Here is a 22956-nt window from a genome sequence, read left to right as displayed (position 1 = left end):
TCCTTTTTCCGGTTAAGAAGGTTACGTAGAGACAACAATTAACAAAAAGGGAAAATGCCATACCTTATCAACAACAAAAAGAAGAAAAGCTACTTCTACTTACTTACACATCGTCCCCTCATAGGGTTATACCTCTTCCATACCGGGTGTTTTTTCGGTTTAACAGCCAGAATAGGGAGGGATGGGTCGGATGGCCATATAATCCCCTTGTGTGTATCGCATGCGTAGGATTTGAACAAATAAATGTAGGATCTGAAAGAGAAAATATAATGTGTAACTTTCGGTAGATGACACATCTTACACTTAATGAGACTGAAAGGTTGTGTGGAATCAAAATATAAAAAAAAATCTGGTACTTTGGTGAGAAATATCCTAGAGATGATGGGTTCGGACGCTCATTGTCCAAGTTTTTCTATGTTGATGCACTTAATCATGAACATCAAATAGTAGATTCTTTTTGCATTGAAGCCTAGGTTATTCCCATTCTTTAAGAAATTATATATTTGGTGTTGGCTGGAAAAAGATAGTATGTAAACGAAATGAAATATTTGGAGAAGTTTGTGAATGTACTGAGAAAATTCACACGTGGTGTTATCATTTCACATGATATATAATATGGTCGAACTATAGGGTTTATATGTCTCACTTTTAAATATACATTTTATAATTTGATTAAAATAATAACATCACGTATCGATGTTTAGAACACACCTAAAATTTCCTCACTTGTAAATACCCTTACAATCTAAAATTCCCTTTACACCCAATAAACCAATCGATTAATATAATAAATAGAAACAAAATTCTAAATGAAACCTCACAAGATCCGTCGACCCTCCCTCCCACACAAACAAGCTCTCGGTCGAACAAGAGAAATATAACAAAAACAGAGTGAATTTTATGTAGAAAGATGATGAGGCGAAGAACCGCCAGCTCCCCCTATTGGCCATTGCATAGGCTTTCAATGCACCACCAACAACAAGAACAACCCAATTCAACACACAATCTCTCTCAAAATAAACCCAGATTGAATCCATTAAACTTCTGGAGAAATTAGACCACCATCAAAATCAACCAAAATAATTGCATTAAAATTTGATTGTAATCTAATTTTTGGTTAATGATGGTGTTGGGTCTATTTATAAACTTTTACTTTTTATTTTATATAATTTGCACTTAACGGGCCACTTAACACTACGGTCTAGTAGTATTATCGATTCTCATTAAATGTGAATTTGAACTATATTATTGCTAGCTAATTGTGAGACTTAACCTACTCTCTCATCCTTTAGTGTTAATAATATCGTTTGTTAAAAAAAAAATGTCCTTAACGGTAATTGTATCACAGTGCAGAAAATTTACATTTCAATTTTAAGTCAAGTGTAAAGAAATAAAGGTGGGATCAAATACAATTTCTTTTTGCTTTTGTATTTAGGGCATGTAGATGCAGGTAACTTTTTTTTTTCTTTCTTTATTTATTTTTATTGAATGGATGTAGGTAACGTTATTTTATTTTATTATTGAATAGATGTAGGCAACTTGGAGCTCTTTCCAGAACACCAGAGACCCAATGACGATGAATAATACGACCCTATTTCCAGTGTAACGACAAAAGGAGGAAGAAGAAGATAAAAAGTGTACGTATATAATATATATACATGTATACACTTTGGGAGAAGTAAATAAAAAGCTGCCAATTCCAAACCAAAAACACTTGGACGATTCTGCAGCTACTTGCTATGCTATGCACACGTAAACATCTATCCTTATTCCGATCTTTCTCTTGCTTTCTCCTTCCCAAATCCAGATATGTTAAAATTATAAATACCCCATTTATTATTTCCCTCTTCCAATCCACCCCATTTTAAAAGTTTCAATCTTTTCCATAAAAAAAAAAAAGCACTTTAATTCCAAATTCTAATGGAAAAAACCAAGTACCAAGAGAATAACCGGAGCCGTTTCGGAGTTGATGATCACGACGGCGGTGATGATGAGTTCAGGTACCTGATCGTACGGCCGGAGAAGGGAGGGGTGAGGGACTTGTTCAGGTACTCGGTGTTGGCGGACGTGGATAGTGGGGCCCGGTTTCTGGAAAGCTCAGACGAAGAGGCGGTGGGTGGAGTTGCAGAGGTTCACAGATGGGTCATTGTGGTGTCGATAATTGCTCGGAAAATAATTGGGTTTTTTGGGAAGCCGATGGAGTGGACTGGTTACGTTGTGGACTTCATCCTCAACCTCTTGTTTCTCAATGGCGGCGTCTTTGGCTTGCTCACTGCACCGCTTCGTGGTAAAAACACTGTCTTTTATATTAAATATTTGTAACCCATTTGTTAGTATTATATGTCAATTGTGTGTGTGTTTTAATGATGCTTGGATTTCTGACGACTTGTTATTTGCACTCTAAATTAGAAGAAAATTTTGGGTAGAGACACTCTAACTACGTGATTTGAATGATATCTATTTTGGTCCCACCTTAACTCTGTTGGTTCCCTTACATGTCAGAGGTGTCCTAGCTCTTGTGAAGTTTCTTTCCTAAACTATACATCACACGGTCCTCCTTTATATGTTTTTCTTCAAAAGAGTGGAATTCGCGATGATTATTTAGGCGTGCCAATATCTCTTTACGTTTTTGCAAAATTACTTGGTGAAAACATTCGAGGCCATTTTCACTGATAGATGTGTTCGTTTTAACTTGCTAGCATTGTCTTCATGGTAAACGGAAGTTTACAATTTTACCATTTTTTGTCTTCTTAATTGGAAGAATGTACTGCAGATTGTTTCTCCATATTAATCCTCGATGTGTAATTAGTAACTATAAATATTCGTGATTGGGGAAGCAGGAACGGTGGTGGTGCCACAGAGGGGCACAGAGACTTTCATAAGCACAACTGGACATTTAGATGGGAGGATAGACCTCTACAGTGGTGAAAATTTAGCAGAAAATGTAGTTGCTTCTCTTTCTGAAGGAAGCGGTATAAAAGCTGAACCGGATAACCGGGGTCTCATGGATCTCTGTATGATGGCTGCAAAGTTAGCGTACGAGAATGCCCAAGTCGTTAGATATATCGTGGTTGATCATTGGAAGGCAAGCTATTCTTGTCCAGTCCAGCTCTGTCTTTGGTACATTCGTGGCTAGTTAATCGTAATATATACTAACTAGTTTAATTTTGACAACGAAAGCAGATGCATTTTGTGGATTTCTACAATTGCTGGAATGGTAAGGAGTATATTTTGATTCTTGAATGACTTTTGGATTTGGTCATCAATACTTTCGAATTTGTAAGTTATAAGTTTAATAGGTCAATTTAATATTTCTTCTCCTTTATCGGATGATGAATGATAGATTTCCAAAAGCAGATGTCCACCCAAGTGTTCATACTTTGTGACAAGCCTAAAGATGCAAACTTGATATTGATCAGCTTCAGAGGCACAGAACCTTTTGATGCCGATGATTGGAGTACCGATTTTGACTACTCTTGGTATGAAATTCCCAAGTTGGGGAAAGTGCACATGGGATTCTTAGAAGCCTTAGGCTTGGGCGATAGAACGAATGCTGCAACCTTCTACAATCAACTTATAGCGATACCCAACAAATTCACTCCTGAAAGTGGTGTTGATGGTAGCAAAAGATCTTCCGAAGGTACCCAAGCATTGCCCTCAGACATCAGGGAACAAGGTGGACGTGATCCGTATGACAAGGTAGTTCCACCGGACATGGTGAAGAAGTCTGCATACTATGCTGTAAGAAGAAAGCTCAAAAGCTTACTAAAGGAGCACAAAAATGCAAAATTCGTGGTTACCGGACATAGCCTAGGCGGTGCGCTTGCCATACTGTTCCCATCAGTGCTGGTGTTGCATGAGGAGATGGAGGTGATGCAGAGGTTGCTTGGTGTGTACACATTTGGGCAGCCCAGGGTTGGTAATAGGAAACTGGGGAGGTACATGGAAGCCCATTTAAATAATCCGGTGCCAAAGTACTTCAGGGTTGTCTACTGCAACGATCTTGTGCCCCGGTTGCCTTACGATGACAAAACTTTCTTGTTTAAGCACTTTGGGGTGTGCGTTTACTATGACAGCCTATACAATGAACAAGTATGTACTCAATCCTTCACGTACACTTTTTCTGTTTTGGTTTTTGCATTACTGTTAATTGTCCTTGAATTCGTTCCTGTTAACTTAACGTCCAGTAAACTAGCAGGCCGAACCATACATAGGCAATATAAAGCATTTTGCCCTGCAGTTCCTTGTTTACACATTGCGGCATGCTTATTAAAATCGGCACAATAGCAAGTTTCTGTTTGGTTAATTAATTTTCTCAATCTTTCAAACTCTAAACTCGATTCATTGGGGACGTAGTTTTATGTTTCATCCTTTTCTTTTACTGAATGATTTTCTTCGTCTTTGATGTGTGCATATTTGAAGAGAGTGGAGGAGGAGCCAAACCGTAACTACTTTGGAATGAGATATCTGATACCAGTATATCTCAATGCTGTTTGGGAGCTAATAAGAGGCTTAACAATGGGCTACACATGTGGACCCGAGTACAGAGAGGGTTGGTTCTCCATTTTGCTAAGGATCATAGGACTTGTGGCTCCTGGTCTCTCTGCACATTCCCCCACAAATTACATCAATTCCGTGAGGCTCGGAAAGAACCGCGTTATTCAGATGTCCTCTTTATAAGCAGAAAAACCTTACTTGACACAGGGTTACCCATTGTGCCCTTCTCTCTTCTCACATGAGATGGGCATAGTGGGCTCGGTACAATCCCGTGCCAAGCAAGTTCACTTTATCTTGCAAATGATAGTATGGATTCTGGTCATATGATAAGATGGAAAAGGATATGGCTTTCTTAAGTGTACAAATAATGTGCATTTTCATGCTGTTTTGCGTAGTCAAATTCCTTGGCACAAAATCCAGTCGGATCATGCTGTCAAATTCTCCATCGTTGTCCGCGAACCAAATTTGAATTTAGGCACAGTGTTTTATACATTGATGGAATAAAAAAGACACAACTTGTACGCATGCTTATATCCATCAGTATACTCAAATTCAATTTAGTCCCTCGTTTTCTCCCCCCATACAGTATGTGCCCCTCTTTATTTTTGGCCATGTAACTGAACAATCAAACGAAAATAAGGACACAAGTAACAGAAGTCTGTTTTTGTCTCACTTTTCTTTGCTGCCGATGGAGCTTCCTCCGGTGGGGAAGCTAACTGGAGATGTGAGACCCCCACACTCTCAAACGAACAAGTTTTTTTGACGGAAGGTAAGAAGGGCCAATGATGGACATTTGTTAACTTTAAAGACGTAAATTAAGAGAATTTTAGTTCCTAAAACCAACTGGCTGGACTTGTAAAAGCCCAACTTTTGTGAGAACGGTGTTGTTTTGGATTCAACCGATAAAAGATAAGTAATGATTCATGCACGGAATAATAAATGTAGATGTTGCCGTACTATGGATTTGGATCCTCTCAGAGGTAATTGGTCGGAAGTGTGAGTGGACTGTTGGATTTTTATCTAACGACTACAATTATTATAATTTTTAAAAGACTCTTGTTTATAATCGTTAACTAAAAATTCAATGGTCCACTAACATTGATAAGAGAATTCCAACTTGTTGCCTTCGAGAGGATTCAAATGCCCAGACCATGCATGGACCCATCATTCTTGGCTTTATCCCAAGGGAAAAAGGTTTTGGGTCTTTTGGAACTTGAAAGAATTTGCTCTTTTCCGACTGGAACCCATCCATGCCTCTCTTACTTTCTGGTGGCATATACTTTGCAAACGTTGGAAAATGTGTTAAGTTTGAATATTGCTGACACGTATAGTTCTCGTTTTTCTATGAAAGGGTAATTGGGGGATTTAGGTATGCTCTAACATCTAGAAGAAATGTGACACCATGATTAAACCCTACCTGCAAAATACACACGTACAAAGAAGCACAGCACAGCACTTTTGGTGATTGCATCGTGCACCTTACTGCTGTATGCAATTGTGCGCACTGCAGCTTGACACATAAGAGCCTTTGCCATCCTTTTGTCATCTTTTTGTTTTCTTTCCTAAAAGTATCAAATACATAAACAACCCCATTGATCTCTCTCTTTACGTGTCCTACATTACAATTCTCTACCTGTGATTAGTTACAAACACAAGTTACAAGATGAATAAAGAAATCTTGTTTATTCTCCTTTTAAAATGAATAAAGCAATATTAAAAAAATGAATACATTTGTTTTCAACAACATTACAACTAAGTGTGCTTGCATGTTTTGGCATTCAACCCACTATATATATTTGATGAAAATGACTTGCCTCACTAATGAAACTTTTAACCCCAAAGAGAAATCAGCTCGTGTAAATGAGCCATAACTAATTGTGTCAAGTTTAGTATTGTCTAAACAAGTAAAAACATTTTTACAACACCACAATGCCAAACGTGCAAATCCCCACCAAAGCCTATGTAGGGTCCAAACCCACACTACAGTCCATATTTACATTATAAATAAAAATAAAAATAATGGCAATTTTGGAACTAAACCAAATTCCAAGTTTAGAATAGAGCAATAACTTGAGGTTGAGGTTGAATGTTCACATTTTAACATGTTATCTGACTATTCACGTGTTGGGCAGCCCAATGGCTACACTTGCTCTATCTTTCATAAATACGTAACTTGTTGAGAAAACCTCATTTCTTTTCCGTTTTCTTCAATGTCCCCTTATTTATTAACATGATTGGTTATTTAGTTAGGGCATACAATCCTTTAGAGCTTCAATTTTAGGTTTAAAGTCTTAGTTCTAAATGATTGATTCGCACTTTATAACAATCAACCATGTCGATAAAAGGGATTGAAGTTAAAGAAAATGTCGTAGAATTTAGATTATCTCAACGCGTTGACAGGACGCTTTGGGATTCACTTCATGGCGACTGGAAATTTTTGTATGCAAGGGAGAAAAGTATAGTCATATATGCAGAATTAATGCTCTTGGAATTTTTGTACATATCTTTCTATTCATAATTTGTGCCCACCTACACATATGCTTTAATGGTGATTGGGGAAACAGGAAAAGCGATGGCGCCACAAAGGGACACAGAGACTTTCATAAGTATATTTGGTCACTTAGATGGGAGGGTAGACCTCTGCAAGGGTGAAAACTTAGCAAAAGACATAGCTGCTCCCATTTCTGAAGAAACAAGCGTGAAATCGGGAATCCGACTCTTATGGACCTTTGCATTATGGCTTCCAAGTTAGCATATAAGAATGACCAAGTCATTAGAAAAGTTGTGGTAGACAATTGGAAGGCAATTTATATCTATGGGAAAACTCTACTGTAATGATCTTCTGCCCCGGTTGCCTTATGATTACGAAAACTTCATGTTTAAGCATTTCGGGGTGTGCCTTCACTACGACAGTTGTTACATTGAACATGTAAGTCTTCACTATTCAAGCCTTTGATTTTACATTCCGTTTAAGAAATTATTATTAGCACTTCAAAATAGTCATTCTGCATCCTCCTCTCGTATATAATTTAAATTTCTTATCTTCTAGTACTTAGTTATTTTCTTCTTTGACATGCATTTTTGAAGAGATTGGAGGATGAGCCAAGCAACAATTACTTTGGAATGAGATACCTAATACCAGAATATCTGAACGCTGTTTGGGAGCTCATAAGAAGCTTAGCAATGGGCTATAATATTGTAAAAAATGTATCAATAACATGTTGATACATTTTGCTACCGACATGTTAATTACTAATGTTATCAATGGCTTATCAACATCATATTGACAGTCCGTCTTTTAGTAAAAGAACGGACATCCTATCCAGAGAAAAATCGATTAAACTAGAACCTCTTCTTGCCTAAAATATCACCTCAAATATGCCATTCATATTCCAATTCATCGTCAAGTTCAATCTTTGGCACAGTAGCAACAATCTTCTTTTGAATAACTACAAAAATTCGATGTGTATATTACTCTTATACAAAGAACAAACCATACGTAATAATACAGCAGATCCAGTAAACAGAAAATTCCCCTGCATGTCAGGTGGTTTATTAGTATGCAGTTTCCTAATTTTATTACACATAAAAATTGCTACAAAAGCTAATGGATTTTCTGGCCTTTTGGCACCCATATAATTGACCATCACCAAAAACCCAAATGTCGATCTCTTTTGCAAATACCCAGCATCAATCATGTGAGCAAATGCTGCTGAATTTGCCTTCTGTGTATCGATGACGCATTGATACGTTTTGCAGATATCCGTGTATTTTCTTCAGACTGTATGGGCTGATTGCATGACACTCAGGTCCAAATTCTTGAGCCTCAGTACAGATTCTACATGTCCTTTCAGAGTGTGTATCTCCCCGAGCCTGGCAATTTCAGCACGCCGCCTGGCCTGTTCTGCAATCAAAGAAGAACGCTTGCCGGACCTGTTGATCTCAAAGTCTTGCAACCCTTGTAAGCTTTTCTGAGAAAGTATCCATTTAGCTGCCCGATCTTCCTTCCCATAGTCTTTCTTACTAGTAAAAGCTGTCTGTTGAAGATCAAAAGCAACATAGAAATCAGAAGTTAGCATTTAAAGCCGAATGCTAGAAAATTTCAATGCAACTTAGAACATTGCACAAACCTTTCTTTCGAATAACAGATTCCAGGCATCTCCGGTCAATGCATAGCGAATTATGAATTTAATGATGTCCAAAGGAATGTAGAAAATCAGACTGTACAACCAGATGACACCGGCCCATCCCCATCCAATGCCGCTGATATATGCAAAGCTGATTTTTGCATATACAGCAATCAGAGTTGCCACCTGATATTTGATAGAAACAAATTTTCAATTCCTGAAATGTAACTCATATTGTGCGGAAATTTTCTTATAGGCAATTGAAATAGGCATACCAGTTGAGCCAACACAAAAGCGCACATCAACAAAGTTCCGGGCCTCTCAAGAAATGACCACCCCTGGCTTCTTGTCACAAATATGAGAGCCTGGCTGATGATACTGACTTGCAGATATACAGCAGATGAAACTTCCTCGCTACTGCTCGATAAATCTCTTAGATTGAAGGTGCTCTGTAAGCGATATAAAATCAGTAAGCATCGTAGAGGTAAACCGAGTTAATGTATCTTCTGCTGTTTATTTTTTCAGAGGATCTTAGAAAACAAAGTCAGGAAGCAGCATTTCTGTGTTTCATACCTCAAAGAAGTCAGTGTCAATAACAACCCAGTAGAATAATACCGTAACTAGAGCAAGGTATGTGCCAATGACAATGCCAGTAGCAAATATCTCTTTCAGCTTCCAACTATCAGGCTTTGGGGAGGGCTTTACGCGATCCTGCGAAATTGTCATGATGGTTCCTGCATTTAAAATTTAAATACACTGTCTAGTACTCATTTTCGATAATTGTCTGTGAATGTTGCTTGATCCTATGGGAATAAAAGGAATCAATATTAACGCTAACGCAGTTCAATATATTACCGTCGTTCAGTATGGCTATTATCAGAACCATGAAAGGTGGGAAGTCATATTCCCAGATCAATGCAAGAAGCACGAAACCAAGCTGCAGAAGGATGAAGTTGAAAACATTATGGAAAGTTGAAACGTAACCAATCTTGAAAGACTTAGCTTCAAGTCTAAAAAATTAATTGAAGATTGAGACATAAATAGAAAACATACCACAATCCTAATGGTTATGGAGACAGCATATATCTGCGTATTCACACAAACTAATCAGTTTACTATCGAAATAATGCAGAAACAAAGAACAAAGGCAAACAAACAAGGAAGAAAAAGATTGCTACTGAACCGTGTAATTCTTCATTCTTTGGAATATAGCGCGACTGGTGAGGACAGCACTGACTATAACACTCAATCCAGGCTCAGTTAAGACTATATCAGAAGCACTTCTTGCAGCATCTGTGGAATCTGCCACTGCTATACCAATGTCTGCTTTCTTTAAAGCAGGAGCATCGTTTACTCCGTCTCCAGTCATCCCAACGACGTGCTTCTTTTCTTGTAAAATCTTTACAATTTCGTACTTGTGTTCTGAAAGTTGCACAGCAAGGATAAGCTAATTGAGTGATTCAGAGAGAATGTACTTAATTCGTGAGATAGGAGTTCAGTTAATTACCAGGGAAGACACCAGCAAAGCCATCAGCCTTCTCAATCAAATCTTCCACTGGAAGAGCTTCATGTTCTTCTACATGACGGCCTAATAATGAAGAGGAGGGGTACATGTTTGTTCCCATACCAAGCCGCCGCCCTGTTTCCTTTGCAATTGCCAACTGATCACCTAATGTGAGAACAACTCAAGAATCAGTATCTATCTTTGACATTTATGCTCAAGGGTTTTCAATTTCAATCAAAAAGACGACAATCACAATTGTCTGTGAGGCCAAGATGATGCATAAAAATGTACCTGTAATCATTTTCACACAGACTCCGAGGTTAAGCGCTCTACGGATGGTCTCAGCACTGTCATGCCTTGGAGGATCAAACAAGGGCAACAACCCAGCAAATATCCATGGACCTCCAGGGCTATCCTTAGTTTTTTCGGGAACTTCCTGGCAGTAGCACAATTTGGGAGTTGTAAAATGTCAGAAATTTTAACCGGTGCTTGAAAAAACTGTTGTTACCCAAATTTAGAACATAGGTTGGCTGGCATACCTGATAAGCAACTCCAAGAGACCGCAATCCCCTTTCAGCGAATTTGTCAATAATCGAATGCATCCTTCCAGCAATCTTGTCTTTCTCCGGGCATAGATCTAGAATCTGATTTGAGGATGACAATTAAAACAAAAAACATAGAATTCACTTTTTCTGCACTGCTACAGCTATAACTTATAAATTGTAAACCTAATTGTGTTTTCAGTACTTTCCTAACTACAACATTAGAAGTCTATATATTAAAGGGAAGAATACTTGAGAAACAAGTTAAGTTTAGGGTTCTTGTTCTCTGAACACATCAGTACCTGTTCCGGAGCTCCTTTGCTAGCCCGATACCATTTACCTTCCATATCAATGTATGTAATAGCAGTACGCTTGTCCACCGGATTGAAGGGCAGAAAATGCACTTCGGTAATGCCTGCTCGTGCCTATAGATGAAAGGTTAATTTTATGCATAAGTAACCAGCAGCATAGAACAGAAAACAAACAAAACACCGGGGTTCAAGTGTAATCCTATATCCCTACCTCCTTTGGATCAGCAAGCATATTGACGATGGCTGCATCAATAGCGTCCTGGTTCTCCAGTCTAGCTGCTCTGGCTGCAAACATGATAACCGCGTCTTTATCTAGATCTTTGTTGAAAACCTGCAAATAATATGTTTTTTATGTATCTATACCAAACATGCCATATCAAGGACACTTAATATTAAAATTTGCCTCCATGGTTAGAATTAAGTAATTATCACGGAGTCAGCTTTCATACCTCGACTAGGTTTCTATCAACAGTGAGGCGATTCAGAGTGAGAGTTCCGGTTTTGTCACTGCAGAGGACATCCATTCCTGCCATCTCTTCAATTGCTGTCATCCTTTTCGTAATGGCACCCTAAGTTGCAAAATAAAAGACAAAAGGTATGCAAACAATGTCAGTGTGAAGATTTCAGATTATGCTATATAAGTTGATAGATTTCTTTAGAAGCATAAAATTTCTTGAAGGTTCCACAATATCATGGACTTGAAGCTATTAAGAGATGCACCTGTTGAGAAAGTCGATGAGAACCAATGGCAAGAGTGACAGATAACACCGTTGGCATAGCGATTGGAATTCCTCCAATTAAGAGAACAAGAAGGTTGTTGATTCCATCCCTGTAAGAGCGGTGCTGTACTGGGAACATGACAATGATTTCAAGAATCATTCCCACAGCAATAGAGCAAATGCAGAAATTCCCAATGGCGGTAAGTACCTGCAGAAAAATCACGTTACTGGTGTAACATCACGATTTCAACTTTTGAACCATCATGAGGTGCATGTTAGGCTATTTAATTACCTGCTGGAAATGTCCAACAACTTCAGTGGAGTCCACCAAATGTGCTGCCCTTCCGAAAAAGGAGTTAACTCCGGTCGCGATCACAACAGCTTCAATCTCTCCATGCTTACACGTTGAACCAGAAAATACTTCATCACCTGTCTTCTTGGTGACAGCTAGAGACTCTCCTGTAAGAGCTGACTGCCAGAAACAAATTCAAAAATACTACTTCATTTCCGGATTCATAATAAATTTATATCAAAAAATTACAAGCATATCAATCAGATATCCATTTATCAACAAAAGCTGGCTTTTCAAGCACTTGCCTGGTCAACTTTCAGGGGATCTCCTTCAAGCAGACGAGCATCAGCCGGAATTATGTCCCCGAGCTTAATGCTAATTATGTCACCTGGCACTAAAATAGATGCATCTTGCTCTGTCCAGCGCCCATCTCTAAGAACCTGCATAAAAGACGTGAGCTAATAAGCTATCCTCTGCCTGAAGACGATATTCTCTGAGCCAAAGGCATCAAGTAAACCAGCATACCCTTGTCTTTGGAGCTAAGCGATCCATTAGAGCTGATGCAGCATTCCCTGCATTATTCTCCTCTATGAAACTAATCGTTGAGTTGAGGATTAGCAGGATAATAATACCTACAAAGTCCTGCCAATCAGGACCCTCACCCTGGAAATAACATTTCATTACAGTACAAGGTTATAAATCGGAATTTACATTGCCCTGAATCGAAAATGAATACTCAGTTTAAGAGTCTACTTACTCCACCATTAGCGAGGACAAGTGCCATTACAGCTGCAGCTTCCATGACCCATGACAAGGGGTTCCACATAAAACTAAGGAACTTCAAAAATTTGTTCTCCTGCATTGAAATTAATAGACGAGCATTTAATTATGCTAGGAACAACTTAAGTGATGAATCTAAAGAAAGCATGTTTAGGAACTGTGGTGCTTACCGTCTTCTCTTCAAGCTTGTTAAACCCAAAAATCTGCAATCTGACTTCAGCATCTTCGGTTGAAAGACCTTGTGGCGATGTCCTCAGTTGTTCGAAAACTTCTCCCAATGGTAAGCGTTCCTGTTATATTGGAAGTGTCATAAAATGCTATTGCAAGAAATGATTCCAAAATGTGGTGGTTGTTGTAGTGTAAGAAATGCATAACCTACCAAATCGATACCCTCCCGGTTGAAATTTTCAGGATCCAACAATGGTTTATTCAGATCTTCAGCCATGATTGAAGCTTTCAAATCCTGAATTGATCAAATGTGCGTTGCGACATTAGCCAGGCAACGATGCCACAATTAAGTAGGTACAAAATTGGCATCATGATTTATAGAAAACAGAAAAACCATTAAACAGAATAGGCCTTAGGTTCAAATCTTACTAATCGAAAAAAAAAAAAAAAAAAAAAAAACGAAAAGCAATCACTGCATTCCCTAATGATCATACCGAATTCTAACTAGTTTCGATATTGAAAGTTTTGAAAATTTCTGATATAAGTGGCATATGAGTGATGAGTGAATTCACTATGTCAATCAGTTTGTGCAAACACAGAATTCAAAACCCATGTCTAACTTCTGCATCACTTCCACAAACTGACAAGAATTTCACATTAACGTCAATGTCGAGCAGTTAGGTTAGAGCTATCATCATTAACCAAATAACTAAGACCCTTAATCACCATTAAGAACAAACCCCATCTGCCCAAATCATTAATTGGCATCATGCACAGAACCAACAAAGACAAACAAGAATATAAATGCAACCCACAACTGGGATTCACAACTTAGTTGGAACTTGACAATTGTACTTACTGATGATTGAAAGACGTCGAAATCGAGAAGTACCCGAGTGAGCACTTGGGGAAGAGCAGAAGAGATGAGGCTTTTATGCTCCTCCTCTTGCTCTGCTGAAGTGGGTACAGACAAGAGTGAGGAAGCAGAAGCTATATGCTGTTATAATAAAAGGAAAGAAGTGATGACTAAGTGTTTCCTTTTGACAAATCTTCCTCCATCTAATTAGTTGATTTGGTAGCTGACTGTTTGTTGAGTGAAAAGCGGAAGAGGATGATCTGCTTTCCGCATGTTGACTTAATTCTAGCCGCGCCATTTCCCCTTGATTGGTTATTGAGAGAGAGAGAGAGAGAGAGAGAGAGAGAGAGAGAGATGGAAGAACTGGGTAGGAAGAGGAAGGAAGGGAGGGAGGAAGAGCCGTTGGGTTTAACTACCTTTCAAAACTTACTCGTCCGACCTAACCATCTCTCCCTCCAAATTGTCAAATACTATGACGGGGTCGTTAACGTGGGAACTGTATCCTCTCCTGAGCTTAGGATAGGATCCTCCTCAGCAACCCATCTAGACCGTTGAAATTTGATTCAAAGGCTCCAAACAGCGAGCTCTTTTAAAAGTTCTAATAATTTCAGCCGTTAGATCAAGTTTGAACAGCCTGGATGAACTGCTCATGAGAATCCCCATTCTGAGCTCAGGAGAGGATCCAATTCAGTTAACGTGCTTGCCAGTTGCAACTTAACAAATACAAACACAAATACGTGGCCTGCAGAGCGACATGACAAATCAAAATTACATGCTCCTCAAATCTTCAAACTTCAGATCTTAAAAAAAAAAAATTAAAGTGTGAGGGTTGAAACGCATGTTAGCTAAGTGTAACAGTTTTGTGTGTCAAATTAATAGTATTATTGTTTAAGATAAGTTTATGACAATTGAATGAAAAACTTAAGATACAAGCTCATTTAGCTTTTAAAATAATTAAAATCGTTTTTAGAGAAAATATTTTGGGTCCAAAAATATTTGAAGTACAGGAAGCACCAATTATGTGCTTTTCTAGAATTCACTTAAATTTTAACCAACGATTGGTTTTAAAATATTTTTACCAAAAGTGGTTTTAATCATTTTAAAAGTACTTTCAAATGAGCCTTACATATGCATTATAAAAGCACTTTCTAGTGATTTCAACAAAGTATACTACATTTTTAATAAAGAGAGATGATTTTTTGCAAACCTCTTTTCTTCTTCTCCACACCTGTGCTTTGATTTATTCATCTCAAGGTGAGGCTAAGCACATCCCCTCTCATTTAGTGTAGATCGTTTGTTCAAAAAAAAAAAAAAAAAATTCAAACCAAAACAGTTATGAGTAGAAGTCTTTCATACGTACACAAGCGTTTTCAAACGACCTCTTAGTGTTTCATTTTTTTTCTGGGGTCATCCAAGATATCTTTTTGGGGTTGGTCAATGGATGGAGATGATTCGAATTTGGTACATCTTTCAACGTTGAAGAAAAATATTACTAAATCAAGAGCTAATTTGTTATTCTTTTAAGTCATGCTTACAATTAATCAATTTCTTAACTGAAAGTCCATGTTGAAAAATTGTGTAAATATTCCAACATTTGTAATGTAATTAAATAATCTGAACCGTCTATTTTTTAAGTTATCACTTAAAGATTATCCACATGAAAATTATCATTGTAAGGACACTCCATCAAGTGCTGTCACAAGATAGTTAGAAAGTTGTGCGGGTCCAAATCTATGCACGTAAAAGGAAATAGATGTGATATCCACACATCCCTTTTTACTTCTCACACACTCTTTTAATTTTCGGCCGTTTGATCAGTAAATTGAAGAAAATCAAATGACAAAAATTAATAAGAGATATGTGAGAAGTAAAAAAATGTGTGTGGATAGCACACCCCATCATTAAAAGAGCGTCCTTCAAAATTGAATGGCATAAAAGTAGATTAAAAAAAAAATGGCAATAAAAATAGTAAGACCAAATAAAATTGGTGGGGCAATGGTCTTGCATTAGCTCTAATTGTGCAAGGAAAAAGTTGCAATTGCACTTTCTTATTTGGGGGATTTTTATGATGTTATTGATTGCTGATGCGGTTGGAAAGTCTAGGAAAGGCCATGGATTCCTCCCATGAGTCAACATTTCTAGTTAAGTGGCATGCACAAAATCAAATAGCACGCCTTTCAGTCCGATCAAGCGCTATTTCTTTTTTTTTTTTTTTTTTTTTTAAATATAAAAGAGGATCAGCGGGTAGTTTCGCCATAACGGTCCACCTTTCTGGGGATCGGGGAGACTCACAGAGGCATTTTAGCCTCCCCCTAGATAGCATCGTGTGTTTCATGAGCGTTATGAATCAAACCCAGGACGTGTTGTGTGAAATACGAGCTTAAAATTCGTCTGCAACCACTAAATCACCCCTGGTGGTTGATCAAGCGCTATTTCTGTTTCCATTTATTTTAAGGAAAACTAATGAAAAGGGTTTGAAAACTTTGAGTTTTAACAATAAAGAAAAATAAAAGGTAAAGTGAATAGTATCAGGATTGACTTTTTAGTGTAAAAATGTGATTTTTTTTTATTAAAATGAACAGTACTGAACGTTTTTCGTTAAAGTTCATTTATTTTATTTTATGTAGACAACAACAAATCTCACTAGTCACTAAATATAATGTTTTTTTTGCCAATAATTTATCTCAGATATGCATATTTAATACAATATTCTTGTTTTTTTCCCGCACTAATTCCAGCTGAAAGAGGATCGAGAGCATTTAAAAGTAGCATGTGATTATTGCCATCTTCTCCTAAAATAAAAAGTTTTTTTTTAAGTATATCACGTATCATAATACAAATGAAAAGATATTAAGAAACATATCTCAAATTGTGATATATTAACTTGTCAATCACTTATATTTCTAAATGGAAATGGGAACCAACAACAATAAAAAGTACTTTTGAAGAGCGGGAGAGCTTGTTGGAACTCTATAAAAGTCTTTGGGTGAAGATCAAGCATGCTAGTTCATACGGCCGTCCATGTTTGAACTTCCCAGATAGTTCCTATAGAAATTTTTTAATAACACGTAGTGTATTATATTGGTACCACATTGTGTTTCAGGTAGTGGCGAATGTTGGACTTCAACCTCGTAGGATTTTGATATGAAAGATTCATGTGCACGTGCATCAAATTTTATTTTTTATTTTCTTCTTTGAGGCATTTAGTTTGAGCACTTAATAAGCATTTCGTTAGGTTTAAACCTATCGATAGCTTTCAATGCTCGATGCTGAAGTCAGTCGAGCATCACCTACCAAATTCTACCGTAGCAACATTCATTGAACAATTTGTGGGCATTTTCATTTCATATATACCTACATTCATTGAACAATTTGTGGGCATTTTCATGTCCTATATATACCGGATGGTCATAGGGTCCCACAATCTTTCCCCATGTATCCCGACTTCCATAAGGGTTCTGGAACCCAAGGGAACCCTCTTGCGTACGGCTCTGATTCCGTGTACAATAAAAACTTCTCCAAGTATATTAGCCGCCTACAAACACGTGACAGATTTACTGTGTCCAGCATACGCACTCGTACTTACTAAGTTTTGGAGTTTCATGACGTTTTCTTTGTCTGGAAAAGATGGGATTAACAAAAATAAATAAATAAAATTGAAGGGGTTGTTATAATCGAGCCTCATAGTTTGTTGAGAGGGTTTTTGTTGGTCTTTAAAAATTGATCCTCATCATCAAAATGATTTTTGAAATTAAAATCAACCAATGTAGTTCTTAAAAATAGGTGTCACAAATTAATGTCGTCATTCTATCACAATTCTATTAAAAATTCTGTTAAGTACAAATGTGGCACATAAATGGGTCTCATAAGTCTTTTTTTCCCTCACAAATGATTCTTAAAATTGATCCACGACATCAAAATGATCCCTAAAATTGGAGAAAAACTTGTGTGGGGCTTTACTTGTCATTGGATTTTGTTGAATGACACTACAATCCAATCAAAACCCGTCACGTGACAAGTCTTAAATATTATCTTTTATTATTTTTCTTTAATATTTAAAACTTTCATAATTATATTTCCTATTAATTGATATAAGATTAATTTAAGATTTCAATTTTCCTCTGATCTCCTCTGTCTTCCCTTTTTCTTCTCAAATTTTCTCTCTGCTAGTGCCGACTTCTTCCCTACTCTGTACATTTCCTTCCTTCATAAGAATAATGGGAAAAAAAAAATTAAACCATCTTCTCCATCTATAATGAAATAAAACTGTGATATATATATATATATATATATATATATATATATATATATATATTCTAACACAGGCTTGATGTTTAACAAAATTTGTCTGTTCCTTTTTTTTCTTTTTTTGTTTCCTCTTCTCATTCTCTCTTGTTTTTCTTCTCTATTTTTCTCTGCCGTGTGCAGTCTTCTTCCCCCTCTTTATTTCCTTTCTTCATAACAATATGGGGCAAAAACAAAGTCATCTTCTCCAACTATCATGAAATGAAAAGAACAAAAAAAAAAAAAAAAAAAAAAAAAAAAACGAAAAAAGAATTATAGGTTTGAATTTTCCTCTTTTTTTATATTCATTTTATTTTATTTTTTCAAAAGCTGTTTATTAATTTTTTTTTTTCAATTATAAGCACAATTTCATTGCCTAACAGCTCGTCCTATTTTATATATCTTTGAGTTGTAATTTGCGTGTTTATGCTTCTCCTATAAAGGATTAGAACATTTTATAGCAAACTCTAAATACAATTTTGCAGACTCACTCCATACTTTCGAGTTGATCTTTTCACAATTTATTGGTTATCCTTCACTTTAATTTGGTTGAAGTACAACTATTTTGGTTGATTATCCATCTTTAACATGATGGTAGAAGTGGGAGAGAGAGAGAAGAAACTGAAGACTTCTACGGCAAAACATAAAAGTACCAAAAGGGAAAATTTGGGAGGAAAAAGAGGGAGGGGGAGAAGAAAAATATACATCAAATTAATCTCATGATGTATATTAATTAGTAGGAAAAATAATTATGAGAATTTTAAATATAAAAGAATGATAAAAGATAATATTTAAGACTTGCCATGTGGCAAGTTTTGATTGGATTGTAGTGTCATTAAGCAAAATCCAGTGGCAAGCAAAGGCCCACACAAGTTTTTCTCCTAAAATTGAGCCGCGACATCAAAATAATCACCGAAATTGAATTGATCAATGTAGTCCCGCAAGTAAGTGTTTCAAATCAATGTAGTCTTTCCGTCATACTTCTGTCAAAAAATTCTGTTATGTGCTGATGTGACACATAAATGGCTCACGCAGGTCTAATTAAATTAAAAAAAGATTACAAATGGGCTTAATAATTTAATAGTTAATAAAAAAATTGTCAACCCAATGACTCAGTCCTGCAATCACCTCCGATCCTGGTCCACATTTCTATACCTCATTCACTCTCTATTCTCTTAAAAAATCTCAATACACCTATCTTTGACGGCTTGGCCCATTGGCAACGACTTTTGAGACATCACCGTTAACATTTAGGCGATCAACATCCTCATAACCTTAATCTTGGAGAGCTTGTTTGGAGCTTTCTTGGTGATGCAAAGATCAACGAGGTCTGCCTTAAGATAATGAGGTTATAACTGAGGTGCGGCCATTGTTGGTTGAAAACTATTTCCACACCTCCTCTTAGGCCTTGGTTAAGCCTTATGCCTTTGAGAGTTTATGAAAGGAATTTGTCTTCGGAGTAGGCCCTACTATAAGAAAAAAAAAATTCCATTGCGCTAAAAGGTATTTAGACAACTTTTTAAATTAATTATTAAACCCACATTAGCACATAACATTTTTTTTTTTTTTTTTTTTTTACAGAATTATAGCAGAATGATCATATTAATTTGCGATACCTATTTTTAAGGACTACATTGATTGATTTTCAATTTCAGGGACCATATTGATGGTGTGAGTCAATTTTAGGGACCATTTGTAATAAAAACCCATAAATCTTGTGGGATCCATTTATGTATCACATCAGCACTTAACATAATTTTTAACAGAATTGTGACGGAATGGCCACATTGATTTGCGACACTTATTTTCAGGGACTACATTGATTGATTTTTAATTTCAGGGATCATCTTAATGGTGAGAGTTAATTTAAAGAATCATTTGTGATAAAAACCCTTCGTTGAAAACATTTCACATTCAAGAAAAATTTCTTACAATTCCACCTCACCTCCACAAACAGAAAATCCCACACGTACCGACTACCACACCGCCACCGTCGCCATGTGACTCCATTCGATCTCGGTCTCTCTTAACCACAAGACTTAGACCTGGTTTGGTACTGATGTGATTCTGAAAAAAGCTGGTATAAAAAAAAGCTGGGAGCTGTTTTTGTGTTTGGTAAACATTCAGTTTCAGTTTTTTTTCACAGTTTTGGGTGAAAAAAGCCAAAAACAAGAAGCTGCAAAACCCAGCTTTGAAAAATCGGCTTTTTTTTTCACATCTGTTTTACATAAAAGTTTACCAAACACTATAATACTGTTTTTTTTTTCAAAAGCACTTTTACAAAAAAGTTTACCAAACACTCTGCTGCTTTATTTCACAGCCGCTTATTCTCACAGCACAGCAGAATCAACTTTTTTTTCAAAGCACAACAATACCAAACCAGCCCTTAATTTCCCTTCTTATTCACTCTTAGTTACAGTTACCGCACTACTCGCCCACGCCACATGAGCCTTAACTTAAATTACCAATTTATAGATGTGTTCTCTCAAGATATTGATTCACAGAGTCTGAGAAAAAAAAAAAATCATTAAGGGGGTGTAGTCAAACTTGAATTTGAGAGGATTTTAATAGATTTTGATACGTGATGGATTTCATAGGATTATATAGATTTCTATAAAAAATTCATATAGATTTTGGAAGATTTGAGAAGATTCGTAAAACAGATTTCTATGGATTTTGAAAGATTTTGTAGCGTTGAATCTTAACCATCAAATAAATCAAATGATGATAAATGTATCTAGGTCATAAATGTAATCAAATAAAGTTGTTTATACTCTGGAACTGCATCCCTTGGAGCCGAAAAAAAAGTCAAAATTATCACATAAACCAAACTTCTCAAAGATCCCCAGTGCACCCCTTTCCAATCCTACTTCCTCCCTCACTTTATTCTTATCCTTTTCGTTGTCACCTTATGTATTCAGGTATACAAGGGCTTGATTTAGTTATCCAGGAGTACTTTTAATATTTATTAATGAAGCAAATTCATTCATGGTACAAAAACGAACAAGCATAAAGAAGCAGACATGATCTCAACACATGAACCCATGCCGCACAAACAACAACAATTAGTAGGAGGCCCAGCAGCAACAAAAAAATTGCAGACATGAAGAAAAAATTGCGACCTGGCAACAAAAAAATTGAAGAAAAATCGCATTAAATGATACAACCCAACAACAAAAATTGAAGAAAAAATTGCAAAAATGAAGGAAGATAAAGCAAAGAAAGTGGCTGGCAATGAGAAGAAGAGGAGTCGTTCAACTAGGTCTCTGGATTTGAAATCCTATGGTGTGAGGTGGGATTCTATTTGGTTTTGGTTATATATACTTCTTCCTCTTGTTGGGGAAAAACTTAGAGTACACAACTCTAACACAAGTGTTGGAGAGACAACATAAGTAAACAAATTACTTGTATTACACACACAAAATATTACAACACACAAATTCTTAATGACACTCTTTGAAGCTATGACACACACTTTTTCTAGAGACAAACTCTAGACCACTCACACTCCTCACAAGACTACTCCTACTTCTCACTCTCACTTCGTCTTCTTAATTGATTGGTTGGTTGTTGATACAAATGGTATGGATGCCTTCTCCTTTTATAGGCATGGATGGAACCTTGGAGAAGCATGGAAACATCATGCCAGAGCTATCTAGATAAGTCCTCAAACTTCCTAAGCTAGAATTATCTACACTAATCTTGCATGTTGGTGGAAACCTCACCATTCTTCTAGACTCTTCCCCCAACTTAAGAAACAACATTCTAGTCATTTCTACAAAGGACTACTCCAACTTGGATAATCTAGCTAACCAACCTTAGTGAATTTTCTAGAATTCTTTATTCTAGATTTGTGTAGGTCCTTCAATGAGATGGGGTTGATTTCTTTAACACCTCTTGTTGGAGCAGTTATGTTTTAATGTAAATATTTTAAATATATTTACATTTTGGTTTATTACAAACATTAAACATAAAACATAAATTGTTATCAACCTTTGATTGTAGACAGTTTTGCATTTGATTCCCTACGGTTTTGCATTTGATTGCAGACAATTTTGCACCCCATAAATCCCCATTAACTCCCTTGATTTCTTACGTTCGTACACCCCACAATGTCTACTTATATATATATACACACACACACACACACACACACACACACACACACACGCACACACACATATATAGGTAGATGGCACATAAAAAAAAAAGATGAGAAAAAAAAGTTTTACAAATATTGATTTAAAAATCAACATATTGAGAGGGTGTGAGTTTGAAGGTTCTTCCATTGTGTAAGGAAGAACTTTATCAGAAGAAGAAGGTTCTAGGCTGTTTTATCCTGGGGACGACGTGGTATTTGTGAACTGCTTGCACACTTTGGGCAGAGCCGCGAAACGTCTTAAAGAGAGCAACTTAGTCCCAACTCATCCCAAGAATCATTCACCACTCGAAGGTTCTACATTTTTCGGGTAACTTCGTTCCTTTTCTATTTCAGTTTACAACACCTCTCAAATCCCACAAAATCCACAACATAATGAAATCCTACAAAATCTTTAATTTTTGAATACATCTAGATTTGGATGGACTTTAAAACTAACTATTAAAATCTCTATTGACTGTTGAATAAGAAGAGTATCTAAGATAACTCTAATGATCCCAAGAAAAAGAAAATAGAGCACACTCTTAAAGAAAGCTCACAAAACAAACTAATTAGCAAAGCTTTTCTTATTTAGCTCTAGGCTTTGTTTTTCCTTGGATGATATACAATGCTTGAGGACTTGGGTATTTATAGCAAACCAAATGAAAGCTACACCACACACTTACTTCACCTACAACATCCACCTACTTCACCTACAACCTCCACTTACTTCACCAA

The 22956-nt window shown here is 36.7% G+C and overlaps 2 protein-coding genes across 2 annotated transcripts; one reads left to right on the top strand and one right to left on the bottom strand.

Annotated features, from left to right (window-relative positions):
* Positions 1-1757: 1757 nt before the first annotated feature.
* On the top strand, positions 1758-5066 carry LOC137740916 (triacylglycerol lipase OBL1). The gene is made up of 5 exons (XM_068480721.1): positions 1758-2287; positions 2841-3085; positions 3184-3217; positions 3344-4092; positions 4423-5066. Exons 1-5 carry the CDS (start codon positions 1921-1923, stop codon positions 4678-4680), a joined length of 1653 nt encoding a protein of 550 aa, XP_068336822.1. The 5' UTR covers positions 1758-1920; the 3' UTR covers positions 4681-5066.
* Positions 5067-8014: 2948 nt separating this feature from the next.
* Positions 8015-13984, bottom strand: LOC137739089 (ATPase 10, plasma membrane-type-like). The gene is made up of 21 exons (XM_068478577.1): positions 13800-13984; positions 13152-13235; positions 12943-13062; positions 12750-12848; positions 12518-12655; positions 12294-12432; positions 11993-12168; positions 11702-11908; positions 11431-11550; positions 11193-11312; positions 10973-11095; positions 10668-10772; positions 10420-10564; positions 10132-10293; positions 9808-10046; positions 9678-9710; positions 9480-9561; positions 9198-9358; positions 8900-9073; positions 8628-8810; positions 8015-8534 (listed from the first exon to the last, which is right to left on the bottom strand). Exons 2-21 carry the CDS (start codon positions 13215-13217, stop codon positions 8274-8276), a joined length of 2853 nt encoding a protein of 950 aa, XP_068334678.1. The 5' UTR covers positions 13218-13235; positions 13800-13984; the 3' UTR covers positions 8015-8273.
* Between the last annotated feature and the right edge of the window lie 8972 nt (positions 13985-22956).

The sequence above is a fragment of the Pyrus communis genome, chromosome 7, assembly GCF_963583255.1.
Source record: "Pyrus communis chromosome 7, drPyrComm1.1, whole genome shotgun sequence".
In the NCBI taxonomy this organism is placed as follows: Eukaryota; Viridiplantae; Streptophyta; class Magnoliopsida; order Rosales; family Rosaceae; genus Pyrus; species Pyrus communis.
The sequence above is the reverse complement of the archived record's forward strand: the minus strand, read 5'-3'. Positions and strand labels throughout refer to the sequence as shown.